The sequence below is a fragment of the Cherax quadricarinatus genome, chromosome 45 (genome assembly GCF_038502225.1).
Source record: "Cherax quadricarinatus isolate ZL_2023a chromosome 45, ASM3850222v1, whole genome shotgun sequence".
Classification (NCBI taxonomy): domain Eukaryota; kingdom Metazoa; phylum Arthropoda; class Malacostraca; order Decapoda; family Parastacidae; genus Cherax; species Cherax quadricarinatus.
The window spans coordinates 7651338-7667785 of record NC_091336.1 but is presented as its reverse complement, the minus strand read 5'-3'; the positions used below and the strand labels follow the sequence as shown (position 1 = coordinate 7667785).

The 16448-nt window shown below is 38.6% G+C and overlaps 1 protein-coding gene across 1 annotated transcript in view; it reads right to left on the bottom strand.

Annotated features, from left to right (window-relative positions):
• LOC128694928 (ATP-binding cassette sub-family F member 1) overlaps positions 1-14854 on the bottom strand; it is a 44723-nt gene extending 29869 nt beyond the window's left edge. Inside the window, exons 1-5 of the mRNA XM_070094277.1 lie at positions 13542-14854; positions 12192-12388; positions 7636-7736; positions 3287-3371; positions 2494-2693 (exon numbers count right to left, since the gene is read on the bottom strand). Coding sequence (XP_069950378.1) covers positions 2494-2693; positions 3287-3371; positions 7636-7736; positions 12192-12388; positions 13542-14727 — 1769 coding nt within the window. The 5' untranslated portion in view covers positions 14728-14854. The remainder of the gene's footprint in view (positions 1-2493; positions 2694-3286; positions 3372-7635; positions 7737-12191; positions 12389-13541) is intronic.
• Positions 14855-16448: the final 1594 nt, after the last annotated feature.

The window sequence follows — 16448 nt, the reverse complement described above, 5'->3', positions numbered from 1 at the left end:
ATAAATGTTACTTTGCTCACACTCCAACAGCACGTCAAGTATTAAAAACCATTCGTCTCCATTCACTCCTATCAAACACTCTCACGCATGCCTGCTGGAAGTCCAAGCCCCTCGCACACAAAACCTCCTTTACCCCCTCCCTCCAACCTTTCCTAGGCCGACCCCTACCCCGCCTTCCTTCCACTACAGACTGATACACTCTTGAAGTTATTCTGTTTCGCTCCATTCTCTCCACATGTCCAAACCACCTCAACAACCCTTCCTCAGCCCTCTGGACAACAGTTTTGGTAATCCCGCACGTCCTCCTAACTTCCAAACTACGAATTCTCTGCATTATATTCACACCACACATTGACCTCAGACATGACATCTCCACTGCCTCCAGCCTTCTCCTCGCTGCAACATTCATCACCCATGCTTCACACCCATATAAGAGCGTTGGTAAAACTATACTCTCATACATTCCCCTCTTTGCCTCCAAGGACAAAGTTCTTTGTCTCCACAGACTCCTAAGTGCACCACTCACCCTTTTCCCCTCATCAATTCTATGATTCACCTCATCTTTCATAGACCCATCCGCTGACACGTCTACTCCCAAATATCTGAATACATTCACCTCCTCCATACTCTCTCCCTCCAATCTGATATCCAATCTTTCATCACCTAATCTTTTTATCCTCATAACCTTACTCTTTCCTGTATTCACTTTCAATTTTCTTCTTTTGCACACCCTACCAAATTCATCCACCAATCTCTGCAACTACTCTTCAGAATCTCCCAAGAGCACAGTGTCATCAGCAAAGAGCAACTGTGACAACTCCCACTTTATGTGTGATTCTATATGTATTATTATATGTATTATATTATTATATTATTGTATTATATTATTATTATTATACATATTATTATACATATTATTTTTATTATCATTATTATTACAATGTAAATAATTTGTAATTTTTATTCCCACAAAAAATGTAAGATTTACTGTTATGCCTTATTGCAATAATTGTATAAATAATGTCAACCCATTCACTACTGCATATTGGAATGGCCAGTGACGTCATTTGTTTACTCTTGAACATAACCAAGCAATGGAACATTTGTCCTACGTTGAGCTCAATTTCAAGGTACTTTTCGTCGTGAAAGCAATCAAAATCATATCTATTTCTGTAATATATCTTCCATTCTATCAAATGAGACCAAAATAACGAGAATACAACCATAAAAACCATACAAAAATACCGCTAAGGGGTGGCAGATTGCTGAGAAGTGAACTCCATTATTTACGCTCCGATTTCTTTCATTTTTGGTTTAAGTTAAGAAGCATCTTTCCATCATACATTGCCCAGGTTTCAATAAGATAGTCCAACAAACAAATGAGATACAATTCCCTAGATCAAGAGCAAGAGCCCCTCACCAGCATCAAGGAACCTGCCTTGAGGTCTGCTCGCTTATGGAAATTTTGCTTGTGTATGGAAGCAAAAAATCGACCCATCAACTGCTCGTATTTGAAAAAACTTGCACGTGGATGAGCTAGCAAGTAGAGGTTCCACTGTATATACAAAGAAAGATAGCAGTCAGCAGGATTCGAAACTACTACTACTGAGAATGGTCAAGATTCTCAGGCAGCGCTTTAGTCCACTCGGCCACACAAATGCCACAGACTGGGCAGCCTGGTTCACAAAAAAAGAAACATGGCTTGTGAACCAGGCTGCCCAGTCTATGTGGCATTTGTGTGGCCGAGTGGACTAGAGCACTGCCTGAGAATCTTGACCATTCTCAGTAGTAGTAGTTTCGAATCCTGCTGACTGCGATCTTTCTTCGTATATACCCGCTTGTTTCTGTGTGATGCATCGATATAAAAATCGCTTGAGAGGTCAGAACATACAGGAGGAGATTGAAACAGCTTGAATCCATGCTTGAGGCTGACTGACGTGCCCGGGCTGGGAAAGAAACATGGCTTGTGAACCAGGCTGCCAAGTCTATGTGGCATTTGTATGGCCGAGTGGACTAGAGCGCTGCCTGAGAATCTTGACCATTCTCAGTAGTAATAATTTCGAATCTCCTTTCTTCTGTCTCATAAACATGCAAGATTTCAGGTACGTCTTGCTACTTCTACTTACACTTAGGTCACACTACACATACATACACAAGCATATATATACACACCCCTCTGGATTTTCTGCTATTTTCTTTCTAGTTCTTGTTCTTGCTTATTTCCTCTTATCTCCATGGGGAAGTGGAACAGAATTCTTCCTCTGTAAGCCATGTATGTTGTAAGAGGCGACTAAAATGCCAGGAGCATGGGGCTAGTAACCCCTTCTCCTGTATATATTACTAAATGTAAAAGGAGAAACTTTCGTTTTTCCTTTTGGGCCACCCTGCCTCGGTGGGATACGCCCGGTGTGCTGAAAGAAAGTAATATTATAAATATCAGAATGGTCATATTTGAAACCATGTGAAAAGTACTAAACCATTTTCTAAGTATACCTCCTTGCCTTGGGCTCAGCCTTATCTGCTCCAATGGCCTGCAGTTCATCATAAATTTCTTGTAAGTGATCCATATCCACTTCTTTGTTTTTCTTCTTCATGTCTGCTTCTAGTTGATCTTTTTCTTTTAGAAGCTCCAAACGTTTCTCATCTGCTTGAAGAACCACATCAATTGCAGGGGTGTTATCAGCAATCACTTCCTGCAAAATCATTACTACCATAAAAAAATTGATGTGAAATGTAACTTACGTAATATACGGAGAACAGCACATAGATCAAATGGTTAAATATATCCTTCATTTGCAGTTAACCACTGCAAATCTCCACTTACCAGCTGTAGCAGTCAAATTTCAATTTAGAGGGTATACAGCTGCCTTCGACCAGTATTACGGTCTGTTAGGCTTAAAAATTATATGGTGAAAAATCCAAGAAATTGTCTTCAAAAGCATATGATTTTCATTGTGAATTTTTTTAACTATCACTCTTTTGTGGCCACCGGTCTGTATAAAAGTGAGCTATTGAAAAAAGAATATTTACATCTTGAGGGGCTTTAGCCCCTTTTGCTATTCCTGTGGCTGCACCAATGCTCTGCTTGCTAGTTATTTCTACTGATAAAAGTGTGCAGAAACTTGTAACCTCCACACATTCTCAGATGAAGGTGAATGCAAAAACCTTTAGGGGACCAAATGCACATTTCCATCCTATAACATAAAATACTGTACTGTGATCACAACTAAGAGGTAATTAAATGATGTTCCATTATATATTCAGAAACAAGTAAGCAAAGATTTACCTGCTCACAATATAACACGTCAATATTTGGAGGAATGTTGAGGATTCTGGACTGTATATGGCGCAGAAGAGTTGTCTTGCCATGCCTGTAAAATACAATTTTCTTAAAATATGATAATATTTTCTCATGTGTTTCTCAGTTTTTTGTAAACTGAGAAGAAACCATTATTTCTTGAGTGCAATATTAAAAATATGTTAGCGATTTTATCTAACATTTTCCTGTCTAAGGGCAATGTGTGGTGTAAATATTATGCAGAAAATTCGGAGTGTGGAAATTAGGAAAAGGTGTGGAGTTAGTAAAAGTATTAGTCAGAGGGCAGAAGAGGGGTTGTTGAGGTGGTTTGGTCATTTAGAGAGAATGGATCAAAGTAGAATGACATGGAAAACATATAAATCTATAGGGGAAGGAAGGCGAGGTAGGGGTCGTCCTCGAAAGGGTTGGAGAGAGGGGGTAAAGGAGGTTTTGTGGGCAAGGGGCTTGGACTTCCAGCAAGCGTGCGTGAGCGTGTTAGATAGGAGTGAATGGAGACAAATGGTACTTGGGACCTGACGATCTGTTGGAGTGTGAGCAGGGTAATATTTAGTGAAGGGATTCAGGGAAACCGGTTATTTTCATATAGTCGGATTTGAGTCCTGGAAATGGGAAGTACAATGCCTGCACTTTAAAGGAGGGGTTTGGGATATTGGCAGTTTGGAGGGATATGTTGTGTATCTTTATACGTATATGCTTCTAAACTGTTGTATTCTGAGCACCTCTGCAAAAACAGTGATTATGTGTGAGTGTGGTGAAAGTGTTGAATGATGATGAAAGCATTTTCTTTTTGGGGATTTTCTTTCTTTTTTGGGCCACCCTGCCTCGGTGGGAGACGGCCAACTTGTTGAGAAAAAAAACAACAAAAAAAAAAAAACTCTTAATTACTTAGTTTCAGTTTAAGGCTTGAACGAGAATAGAGGGACAAAGAAATGTGTAGACGAGAGTTCTACATAACTATCAACCTAAAAACAAGTATACCTGGAGAGGGTTTCAGGGGTCAACACCCCCATGGCCAGGTCTGAGACAAGGCCACGTTGTCAGCATAATTCAACATAAATTAGCTGTGATGACACGGACTTCAAATTATTATTACAATTGTGGGTAAACGCTAAACCTGTAGGATTATACAGAGCCTGGCAGACTTCAAATACTGTCAGGTCAGCAGAGTTCAAACCCTGCCAGAAGCACTGCAGTGAGGGAGAAGTTAGTCAGACACGTACCCTCAGGCAGACAGGACAAGACTGCAGGTTGGGTTTCCTACTACCTATACTCAATATACGAGTTTACCATCTTAGTGATTATCATTTACCACATGTACTCCACTTAAGAACCCTTTCCCGACATCGTGGTGGATCAGGATCTGATCAACCAGGCTGTTAGTAAGTGAACAATTAAAGGAAACATTCAACAGTACTTTCCATCTCCTGGAGGTGGAAGTACAGTTCCTGCACTCTGAAGGAGGGGTGTTGATGCTGCAGTTTTTTTTTTAACTATGTAGGCGTGCCTCTGGCAAGATAGTGATAGAGTGAATGATGATGAAAGTGTTTCTTCTTTTTTGGGTCATCCTGCCTTGGTGGGAAATAGCTGATGTGTTAAAAAAGAAAATTATTCACCAATACCTATTCTCCAATTTTTCAGAAGTGTACAGATATTACAATTAACCCTTTCAGGGTTTTTGACGTACTAGTACACCTAAATTCCAGCGCCCTCAAATCTAGCTAGAGAAAACTCGTAGGCCTACATATAAAAGAATGGGTCTATGGTCAGTGTGCACATTATAAAAAAAAAAATCCTGCAGCACACAGTGCGCAATGAGAAAAAAAAAAAAACTTTGACCGTGTTTTTATATTAAAACAGTGACTTTGCACTGTATTTTCGCATGGTATTTATTGTTGAATTCTAGTTTTCCTGGTCTCATTTTATTGAATGGAAGACATGTTACAGAAATTGAGATGATTTTGACTGGTTTTACAATGAAAAGTACCTTGAAACTGAGCTCAAAGTAGCAGAAATGTTCAATTTTTACCAAAGTTCAAAAGTAAACAAATCATGCTAAGCGTCCAATACACGTCAACTGGTGAGTCTAATATTCTTTCACAAGTACGCTGATATTATTTATACCATTTCTACACTAATGCAGTAGTCTGCATAACAGTAAATCTTCTATTTTTTTGTGAGAATAAAAATTTGAAGTGGAAAGCAAAAGAATGTAAGAGGGGCGTGGGGACATGACTAATGAACAGAGGAAATGTTATTTTATTGCCAGGAATGTCTTTCTTGTTTTTTCTGAGCCCTATTTGGAAATTGGCATCTTTTGAAATTTGTGTGAAACCGGCAAAATTGCTAAATTCTGACCACTTTATTGGATAGTTGAAATCAGTAAATGGGTGGTTTCTTGTACTCATTCGACAGAAAATATGGAGTTCCAGCGAAGTAGTTATGATTTTTGTCAACTAGTACACTGGAATTGGCCGAAAATAGGGCTCAAAGTGGGCAAAATCGCCAATGCATAGACATCGTTGAGACCGCTAACTTTGCGAGAGCATAATTCCGTAAGTTTTCCATTAAATTTCATACTTTTGGTGTCATTATGATCGGGAAAATATTCTCTATCTTTTCATAAGAAAAAATAATTTTTTTTTTTTTTTAAATTTGGGGGACCCTGAGAACAAGTCTCTGAGAGGGCCTGTGGACCCTGAAAGGGTTAAAAGATGATATTGGATTCAGAACCAAAGAAATTACTGGTAGAGATTTACAAAAGCAACAGCATACTACTGATGAATAAACTAGATACATGACATAGTTGTTCCAAGTTTACAACTGTATTACCAAGAGGAGAGTGAGGGGTCCATACCAATATGTACAGTAACATTTTTCTTGCTATTTTTTTTAATATCAGCCATTTCCTACTACTGTAGGGTGACCCAGTGGCGTCGTAAGGGGTGGGCGGGCCGCCCCGGGTGACACCCTTTAGGGGGCGACACCACAGAGCCTCTAAAGGTGACACTAATGACCAAAACAGTGCTGCAGCAACACAAGAGAAAAATCCTTCGTTTCTATATAGCCTGTTATAGAATTGCAGAGTACAAATAGGCCTATATAGGGAAAATGATTGATTTTGATGATGTGATAGATGATTTTGCAGGACTGAAGACAAGGAAATGTAAGATTAGATTCACTGAAATGTTACCTGTACTCAAGGTCAAATCAAAACTAATGTTTTTCTTTATTTTCAAGCTTTTTTTCATTGCTGGAGATGAATAAATGTTGGACCTGTTGCCTATACTCAAAGTGGTATTTGAGTTTATGTTTCCTCAATACATGTATTACTATGATTATTTATTTAATCAATAATAAAGTTTGGTTTATGGCCTTTAACCCTTAACCCTTAAACGGTCCAAATAGATCGACGTTCAAATCCGTAGTGCTCCAAAAGTAGATCTATGTTTTTTTTACACATTTTCAAATGTAAAAAAAAAATGATGTACATTTTTTACATACTTTCAAATGTTGAAAAAACGTATATATATGTTTGGACCGTTTAAGGGTTAAACTGTCCAAACGTTGATCTACGTTTTTTCAACATTTGAAAGTATGTAAAAAAACGTACCTCTTTCTTTTTTTTTTTTTTACATTTGAAAGCATGTAAAAAAAAAACTTTGATCTACATTTTTTTTATATTTAAAAATATGTAAAAAAAAAAGTAGATGTACTTTTGGAGCACTACGGATTTGAACGTAGATCTATGTTTAGACAGTTTAAGGGTTAAATGTTCTCACTGCTAAACAATAGCCACTGGTCATGCAGCAGTGATGTAACTGGCATTTATTCCCCCTATCCCCTTGGATTTCATGGGGGTGACACAAAAGATTCCGCCCTGGGTGACACCAACCCTAGCGACGCCTCTGGGGTGACCCAAAGTAGTAAATATTCAGCGTTGTTATTATTGCTATTATTGAAACAACTGGTAGTTCAATACTCAGATACTAATGTTCAGAAAAGTGCTGGTAAATTAATAGGCATAATGCAAAAGGAATATAAAGAAACCTAAAAAATATCATTAAGGAAAATGGTTAGAATAAACAGTAACTTTAGAGAGGGGAGACAGAAAGGACACCAGTAACTTAATCAAGTGTTGTAAAGTCTAAATTCAAGTAAATGAGATCTAAAACACAGAATAATGCTTGTGAGAGCACATATAAACAAGAGAAGCCAATAGTGCAAAATTCAGTTTTAACATAATTTAAGCCATCTATTCAGACCAGGACATCCTTAAGGATAAGAAAGGCTTTTGCTAGAGAAGTTAGAAAACTTACCCATTAGGACCAACTAGACCGTATCTTCGTCCATTGGCAATCAAGAGAGAAGCATTTGTGAACAGTGCTTTGCCCTTTGCCGATATGCTGAAATTTTCTATCTGGAAAAGCATCAAAGTGAACGTTACTTAAGTAACAAAGTGAAAAATCTTCATGTTTCATGTCCACTATAAGAGCATATAACAGCCAAAGGAAAAACCTTATACAATACAGTACTACTTGCAAAAGTATGAATAACAACACATTCATGCAGTTCTGTTTTCTAATGTTATAGGTAAGAGTGCATGCATTAGTAACAAACGCAAAAATCTAGATAACAATTACTACTATTTTAACTCTTCCTTTTCCAATAAAATAATCTGTAGCTCAAATTAACATCTACAGTGGACCCTCGTTTTTCATAATTAATCTGTTTCAGAGAGCACGACTATTATCGAAACTGACGATTTGTGAATCCATTTTCCCCATAAGAAATAATGTAAATCCAATTACGTAATTCGTTCCAGACACCCAGAAGTATCAACAATTTTTTTTTTACCTTAAAGATAGATTTACATGCACAAAAGAATGAACATTCAACATGACAGTTACCTTTATTGAAGGCTGTTGTTGATGAATGGAAGACAGGGAGGAGAGAGGGAAGAGAGGTTATTGTTTGGAATGGGCATCCCTCTCCATAAGGACTCTAGGTCACTTCAGGAGTCACTTCCCTAGCTTAAATATAGATTTTTTACATGGCAGTTTGGAGGGATATGTTGTGTATCTTTATACAGTGGACCCCCGGTTAACGATTTTAATCCGTGCAAGAGGGCTCATCGTTATGCGAAATAATCGTTATGCGAATGAATTTTCCCCATAAGAAATAATGGAAATAAAATTAATCCGTGCAAGACGCCCAAAAGTATGAAAAAAATTTTTTTTTACCACATGAAATGTTAATTTTAATACACACAAACTGAAAAAGGCATGCACAATTACATGACACTTACTTTTATTGAAGATCTGGTGATGATTGATGGGATGGGAGGAGGGGAGAGCATTATCTTCTTACTGTTTAGAAGGGGAATCCCCTTCCATTAGGACTTGAGGTAGCAAGTCCTTTTCTGGGGTTACTTCCCTTCTTCTTTTAATGCCACTAGGACCAGCTTGAGAGTCACTGGACCTCTGTCGCACAACAAATCTGTCCATAGAGCTCTGTACCTCCCGTTCCTTCAAGACTTTCCTAAAATGGGCCATAACATTGTCATTGAAATAGTCACAAGCACGGCTTGCAACAGCTGTGTCAGGGTGATTTTCATCTATAAAGGTTTGCAGTTCAACCCACTCTGCACACATTTCCTTAATCTTTGAAGTAGGCACAATGGATTCCACAACTGGCATAGGCTTCTCAGGGTTAGCCCCAAACCCTTCAAAATCTTTCTTAATTTCCATACTAATTCTCACCCTTTTTACCACAGGGTTGGCACTAGAAGCTTTCTTGGGGCCCATGGTCACTTATTTTCCAGAAACAGCACCGAAAATACTGTAATAATACGAAATATTCCGAGTGTATGCTTGGATGTTACCGCGGAGGCTGGCTGGTAAACAATGGGACGGAGCGGCACATGTGAGGCTGGCTGAGGGCACATTGGACGCGTCTCGGACGAAAATCGGTATGCGGGTTTTTAATCGGTATGCGCGGCAAAAATTTTGCGATAAAAGTAATCGTTATGCGGAAAAATCGCTATGCGATGCCATCGTTATGCGGGGGTCCACTGTACGTATATGCTTCTAAACTGTTGTATTCTGGGCACCTCTGCAAAAGCAGTGATAATGTGTGAGTGTGGTGAAAGCGTTGAATGATGATGAAAGTATTTTCTTTTTGGGGATTTTCTTTCTTTTCTGGGTCACCCTGCCTCGGTGGGAGACGACCGACTTGTTGAGAGAAAAAAAAAAAAAAAAAAAAATGCAGAAAAGAATGCCAAATAAATGTAAAGCACTAATAAAATGTATAAATGAACATTTAACATCACACTTGCCTTTACTGAAGACTTTTGTTGGTGTATGGCAGACGGGGCAGAGGGAGGGGAGGCGAGTTTATTGTTGGAGAATATGGCACTATCAACTCTACGGCTTATTCATCTAACACAATTCAACTAATATGACATAATAAACAATATTAATAATATAGAAACATGGAATATACTCTAGAATGAATAAAATAAGTCATTATGAATGCCATGAGAGGTGTTGTGGTGGTGGTGGTGGTGGTGTTGTTGTTGTGTGTAAGGGCCACTGAGAGCATAAGCCGCCCATAATGATGGTGAAGCAGCAGCTGAGGCGGCGGTGTTTTCTGTAGCCCTATGTAACTCCAACAACATTGGAGGAGTTGGTAGAATTGCTGAATCACTGAAGAAGGCACCCACTACCACCATCACAACCACTACCACCCTCTACCACCAACATTACCACCTTCTACCACTATCACAACTGCTACCAGCATCACTACCACCTTCTACCACTATCACAACCACTACCACCCTCTACCACCATCACTACCACCTTCTACCACTATCACAACTGCTACCAGCATCACTACCACCATCACTACCACTGTCTACCACTATCACAACCACTACCAACCTCTACTACTATCATAACCACTACCAACCTCTATCACTATCACAACCACTACCACCCTCTACCACCATCACAACTACTAGCACCCTTTACCACTATCACAACTGCTACCACTCTACCACCACCACCACCTTCATATTTTCCTACAAACTTTTTCTTAAATTATGTGTGTTTCTCACATTCTTTACCAAAGGGCTGGCACTAAAAGCTTTCTTTGGAGCCATGGTGACTTATTTAGCAGTTGTAAGCACTAAAACAAAAGGAATATTATGAAATGTATCATATGAACTCATGAGATCCTCCTCACTCACTGATAAACAATAGCACACTGGCTGGGAATGGAGTGTGAGGTGGCTCGGGGCTGTGTGTACACGTCCCAGACGAACGACTATTTGCGAATCAAATGACGATTCGTGAGTCAATGTTTTGATGAAAAATAACGTTACGATTTTCGAAAATTATGACTTTTGAGCCTTACAATTATCGAGGGTCCACTGCATTGGGATATTTTGTCAGTGTAGAGCAAATGCAACTTTTGTACAACAAAATAGTATCTCAAATAAATTACAGTATTATTATTTACCCTAATAACACATCTTGTGCAAAACTACACCTGTAAAAAAAAATCATAATTTTAATCTCAATTTATATATTACAGTATATAACATTACTTTAAATAAATTAGCAAATTCTTTTCAAGGTTCATCTGACTGATGTAACACAGCAGAAAGTTTGGCCTATAAACTTCAAAGGCAAAAATACTAAAACTAAGAGCCTAGATGAAACTAATCACATTAGTAATCCAAGATAACCCAGGATAACCAAGAAGTGACTCATTTTCACTGGAGCCTTATTTCATGTCCTCTCCCAGGAAGAAACCCACAAACAAAAATAACTTCCCTGTATCAGTTTTCTGCTAGGCAATAGGGAGGGCAAGTATTAGGAGACCTGCCCATTATGTCACACTTCATGGGGGGGGGGGTGGACCCCACAGTGTTTCAGTAGAGCACCTAGCACACTATCGAGCTACGAGGGAATGCATTAGTTTTTCCAGATGTTCCTAGCATATTGATTTCCCGAATTAGCCTAATTCTCAGCTTTCCTTTACCAAAATATTTAACAACAATCCTCCTCATCCAAACTAAACAATAGTGCCACAAACATTATGGTGTCAGTGAAATGTAGATGACTGCCTCATGCATGATCAAATTTTATTACTTCATTCTTAAGTTTTGTGTGTCTTCATGCCTAGCTTAAATATACCTCCATGAATAAATTAAATGTGCTTTCATGCCTAGCTTAAATGTCTCCCCATGCCTAACTTAAAAATGCCTGTGTGTGTGTAGATTATAGTGCCACCATGCCTAACTTAGAAGTGACAGTGCATGAGTTAATACATTCATGGTGCCGACGTACTCTGATGGAAACTCACCGGTCACCAAGGCAGCATATCAATGTACTGAATTTACATTACAAACAGACGATGCCAGCAAAATATGATACACGGAAAATTTACCGTGTATCAAATTTTGGCTTTAACAAAGGTTTCCAAAGCTTGTCCTCTTTTATTTTCAACAGATTATATATTGTACAGATATACATGTATATATAGAGCTATCCAGGACAAAATATATTTAACATTCAAAATGAAAGTAATACATTAAACTTGTCACAGTTCAAGTGAAAAAAAAAAACAGTGGTCATATCTGAAGGATTATGAAAATTTATATTTTTATTTTAGAACATTTTTCCAATAGCAGCCATATTATATCAACTGAACCTTAAGTTTTTGGGAGAATACTGGCATACACCATTTGACTACAACCATAAATGGGTTAAGAAAACAGGCATCAAAATAAAGCAAAGGCCAAAATATGAGAGATCTGCTTCAACAAGGGTCTGAATGGAAACCCATATACTGTACATTCACCACATACTTTTATGTCTACTGCATTTTCTAACTGCGACTGCTGCTTGTCGGACTTTTCAGCTTGAGAGACCGCAAATGTGTCATCTAGGGACGAGGTGCCATGACCACCCTTCTTCAACATAGTCTCCATTTGTCTCTCATACTCAAGCTGTTGCTTCATCTTCTTCCTTTCCTTGTGAGACAACTTCTTCAAAGCTTCTTTTTCTGTTAAAATATTAAACTTCATTATTACAACACCAATTATTAACTTCCCAACGTTAATACAGCCTCTCCTCACTTAGCGATGTATACTCGTTTACCGACTGCTTGGAGTTACGACCAGCTCTCTGACCAATATGCAAAACCTATGTACATTGGAGCTAATTCCCTCTCCTGTTTATTACAGTATACAGTACACTACTGTATAAACATTTAAAAATATACTAAAAATGTTATAAATGGTGCAAAGATGACATTAAAAAATATCTAAAGATAGTCGACACAAACCCATTACCAGTACAGTATGCTCCTCGCTTAACCAATTCGCTTACCGTCCTACTCTTAGGAATGGACTCGGTCGTTAAGTGAGGAGAGGCTGTACACTATTGCATTTAAACATTTAAATTTTTTCTTGATGGTTAAAAATCCACGTACAAGGAATTGTATACAGCTCAACTCTTAAAAAAGGAAAAAAGGAAGCTTCCTTTATATAATGGGGTTGAAAAAAGTTCATCAAAACACTGAACAACATAGGATGTGCTTTCCAATATTGCATGAACTTTTAAACTGCATTCATAAGATATAAATCACACTATATACAACTTTATGAAAGGTTACTGTACTGTGGGAACCTCCATTTCAATGTAAGTTTATTTAGACACAGGTACACATAAGTACAATTATCATCATACATAGCATAAATTACCTAGGATAACCAATAAAAAGTCCAAGTGACTTATTTCCATTGGGATCCTTGTTGGATCATAACAAAAGAAATACGCATCCTCTTAATGATATACGTATAGCAACCATATTAACAGGTCATATATAAAATGAATGTCTTTAAATTTTCCCGAGTAAAAAGTTAAAGTCTCTGCCATATATCTTTCATTAAATTTTCAGGCATAATATACAAATCTTTAAAATACATAATGGCTATAGATGTGACCACAGCATATTACATCCATTGGGAATCACTAAACCCATAGGGTTCATGCAGTACCTGGGGGAATGGGGAGCATTAAGGTTTGGTCCAAGGAGGATAAGGATAGATAGAGTTTCTTGGATCACGGTGCCTTCAGGGGCACTAGGCACCTCTCACCAGGGAGTGTGCCTAGAGCCACAACTTTGAAGTCGATGTCAAGGTATGACCACTAACCTTCCTGAAGTTTTTTCTTTTGCCTTGCTTCTTCGCTCTCCTCATCTTCCTCTTCCTCTTCCTCTGACGACTCCTCCACTGGAGGTGGAGCCGCTTCCTTAGATGGAGTGGACGGAGGAGTGATCACCATAGGCTCTGCCACCTCTTCCTCCACTTTCTTCTTTACCTCTACTTCTTTCTCCTTCTCCTCAGTGTCGTCGTCCTCATCTTCTGCGTCTGCCTCTTCGTCCTCCTCTTCCTCCTGTATTTTCTTCCTCTCTCTCTTTTTCTTTTGTTTCTTCAGGTTTATGCTTTGTTTGGAAATTATTTCATCTTCGTCGGTTCCATTTTCCAGGTCCATGTTCTTCATCTTCTCCACCAGCTTGTCATCGTCATCTTCGTCGTCTGTCCAATCGTCCCTCTTGCCCTTTTTCTTCTTATCCTTCTTCTTCTTTGTGAGCTTGGTCGACGGCTTCTCTCTTGGGGTCTCGTCGTCACTCTCGCCGGCTGGGTTCGTGATATCTTCGACGTCCTTGTCGCTGTCGCTCCAATCCTCTTTGGCCTTCCCCTTCTTCTTCTTGCCCTTCTTCTGAGCCTCGCTCTTCTTGATGCTCGGTTCGTCTTCGTCGCTCGCTTCGTTCTTCCCCCTTCCCTTACCCTTCTTCCCCTTCTTGTCGTCGACGTCGACAGATCGTACATCCTCGTCACTCATATCATTCTTGCCCCTTCCCTTCTTCTTCTTGCCCTTCTTGGTATCCACACTTGCGGGTTTAGCGTCATCATCGTCACTTGCATCATTCTTGCCTCTCCCCTTCTTCTTCTTCCCCTTCTTGTCCTCATTTTCAACCGGTATAATCTTGACATTCTCCTCCACGTCACTTACATCATTCTTGCCTCTTCCCTTCTTCTTCTTGCCCTTCTTATCTTCCCCATCAGCTGGCACTGTCTTCACGCTCTCCTCGTCTTCACTAGCCTCGTGCTTCCCCTTTCCCTTCTTCTTCTTCCCCTTCTTCTTATCCTCCGGCTCCACCTTTACCTGTTCCTCCTCATCACTCGCCTCATTCTTCCCCTTTCCTTTCTTTTTCCTGCCTTTCTTCTGGCCTGCTGTTCCTCCCTCACCATCACTCTCCCCCATCACCTTCTCCTCCTCTCCCTCACTATCCCACTCGTCTTGCTTCTTGCTCTTCTTTCCCTTCTTGGGCGGCATCTCGGCGAGCCCCTCAGGCAGCAAACAAGGACTAGGAAGTGCCAAATAAAGTTGGAAAAATTAGAGATGGTCACTGATCCTCCCTCAGACACAACATGTGGACTGGTGGGAGGGAGGGGGAGGGGGAGGGGGAGGGGAGGGGGGTGTCCACCATCACCAGGGATCCACACTATAACCATCACATTTCCTTTCCTTTATTTAACACCTTTATAGACACCTCCATCAACCACACAGCAGCCGACAACTATAAGTCGACCGATGTCTAACATTAACCTAACTTTAGTAGCTAAAGTAAAGAGTTAAAGTATTTAAATTCCCTTAACTCGGATTAAGGATCCCAATGATAATAATGATACATATATATATATATATATATATATATATATATATATATATATATATATATATATATATATATATATATATATATATATATATATATATATATATATATATATATATATATATATATATATATATATATATATATATATATATATATATATATATATATATATATATATATATATATATATATATATATATATATATATATATATATATATATATATATATATATATATATATATATATATATATATATATATATATATATATATATATATATATATATATATATATATATATATATATATATATATATATTCATGAGGAAATATATTGCAGCTAAAACAGTGGATTAAGAGTCCTTGTTTATTACTATAGATAAAAACTACATAATACATGTATGCCCAATACAGCTACATGTTTTTAAGACAATTGTTGTATTACCTAAATAAAAACTAGCATAACCATCAGTTATGTTAGCTAGTCTGATAGGTTTTAAAGCCTATCAACTACATGGAAAGTAACCATCAATATAATTTAGTTATTTATGTTAGTTAATTCTCTAAATATTCTGTGTTTTTAAAGAGACCTCTCTCTCTCTCTCTCTTCTCAGTATTACATCTTTATTTAGTTCTTAAACATTACTGAACTATTGTTACATATAGTAAATAAAGTTTATTTGATGCTAAGACAGCCCAGTAAAGTCAAACTATGAGACATATTGTATTATTATGTTATGCTTAAAATTTATCACCTGCTGAAGGATCATTAACATACTTTACCTTGTTAGAACCTGCTGAAGGATCATTAACATACTTTACCTTGTTAGAACCTGCTGAAGGATCATTAAGTACAATTAAGATAAGATTTTGTTGGGATTTTTAACCTCGGAGGGTTAGCCACCCAGGATAACTCAAGAAAGTCAGTGCGTCTTCGAGGACTGTCTGTCTTATTCCAATGTTGTCCTTTTTAATCTTGTCCCCAGGATGCCACCCACACCAGTCCACTAACACCCAGGTGCGTACTGGCTTGTTAGGTGAACGGGACAAGTGTAAGAAAACACTCCCAATGTTTCCACCCGGCCGGGGATCGAACCACGGACACTGTGCTTTTGTATACTGTGTGTTTGTGTGTTTACCTGGAGTTTACCTGGAGAGGGTTTCGGGGGTCAATGCCCCCGCGGCCCGGTCTGAGACCAGGTCTCATGGTGGATCAGGGTCTGATCAACAAGGCTGTTACTGAAGCGAGAATAAGTAAGTTTATTCAGGTACAGGAACACATAAATGCAGTTATATAAAGTATCATACATAGCAGCATATGTAAAACAGCCACGGAAGGGGAAGGGAGTTGAAAGATAGCTCTAGGCCTTTCGT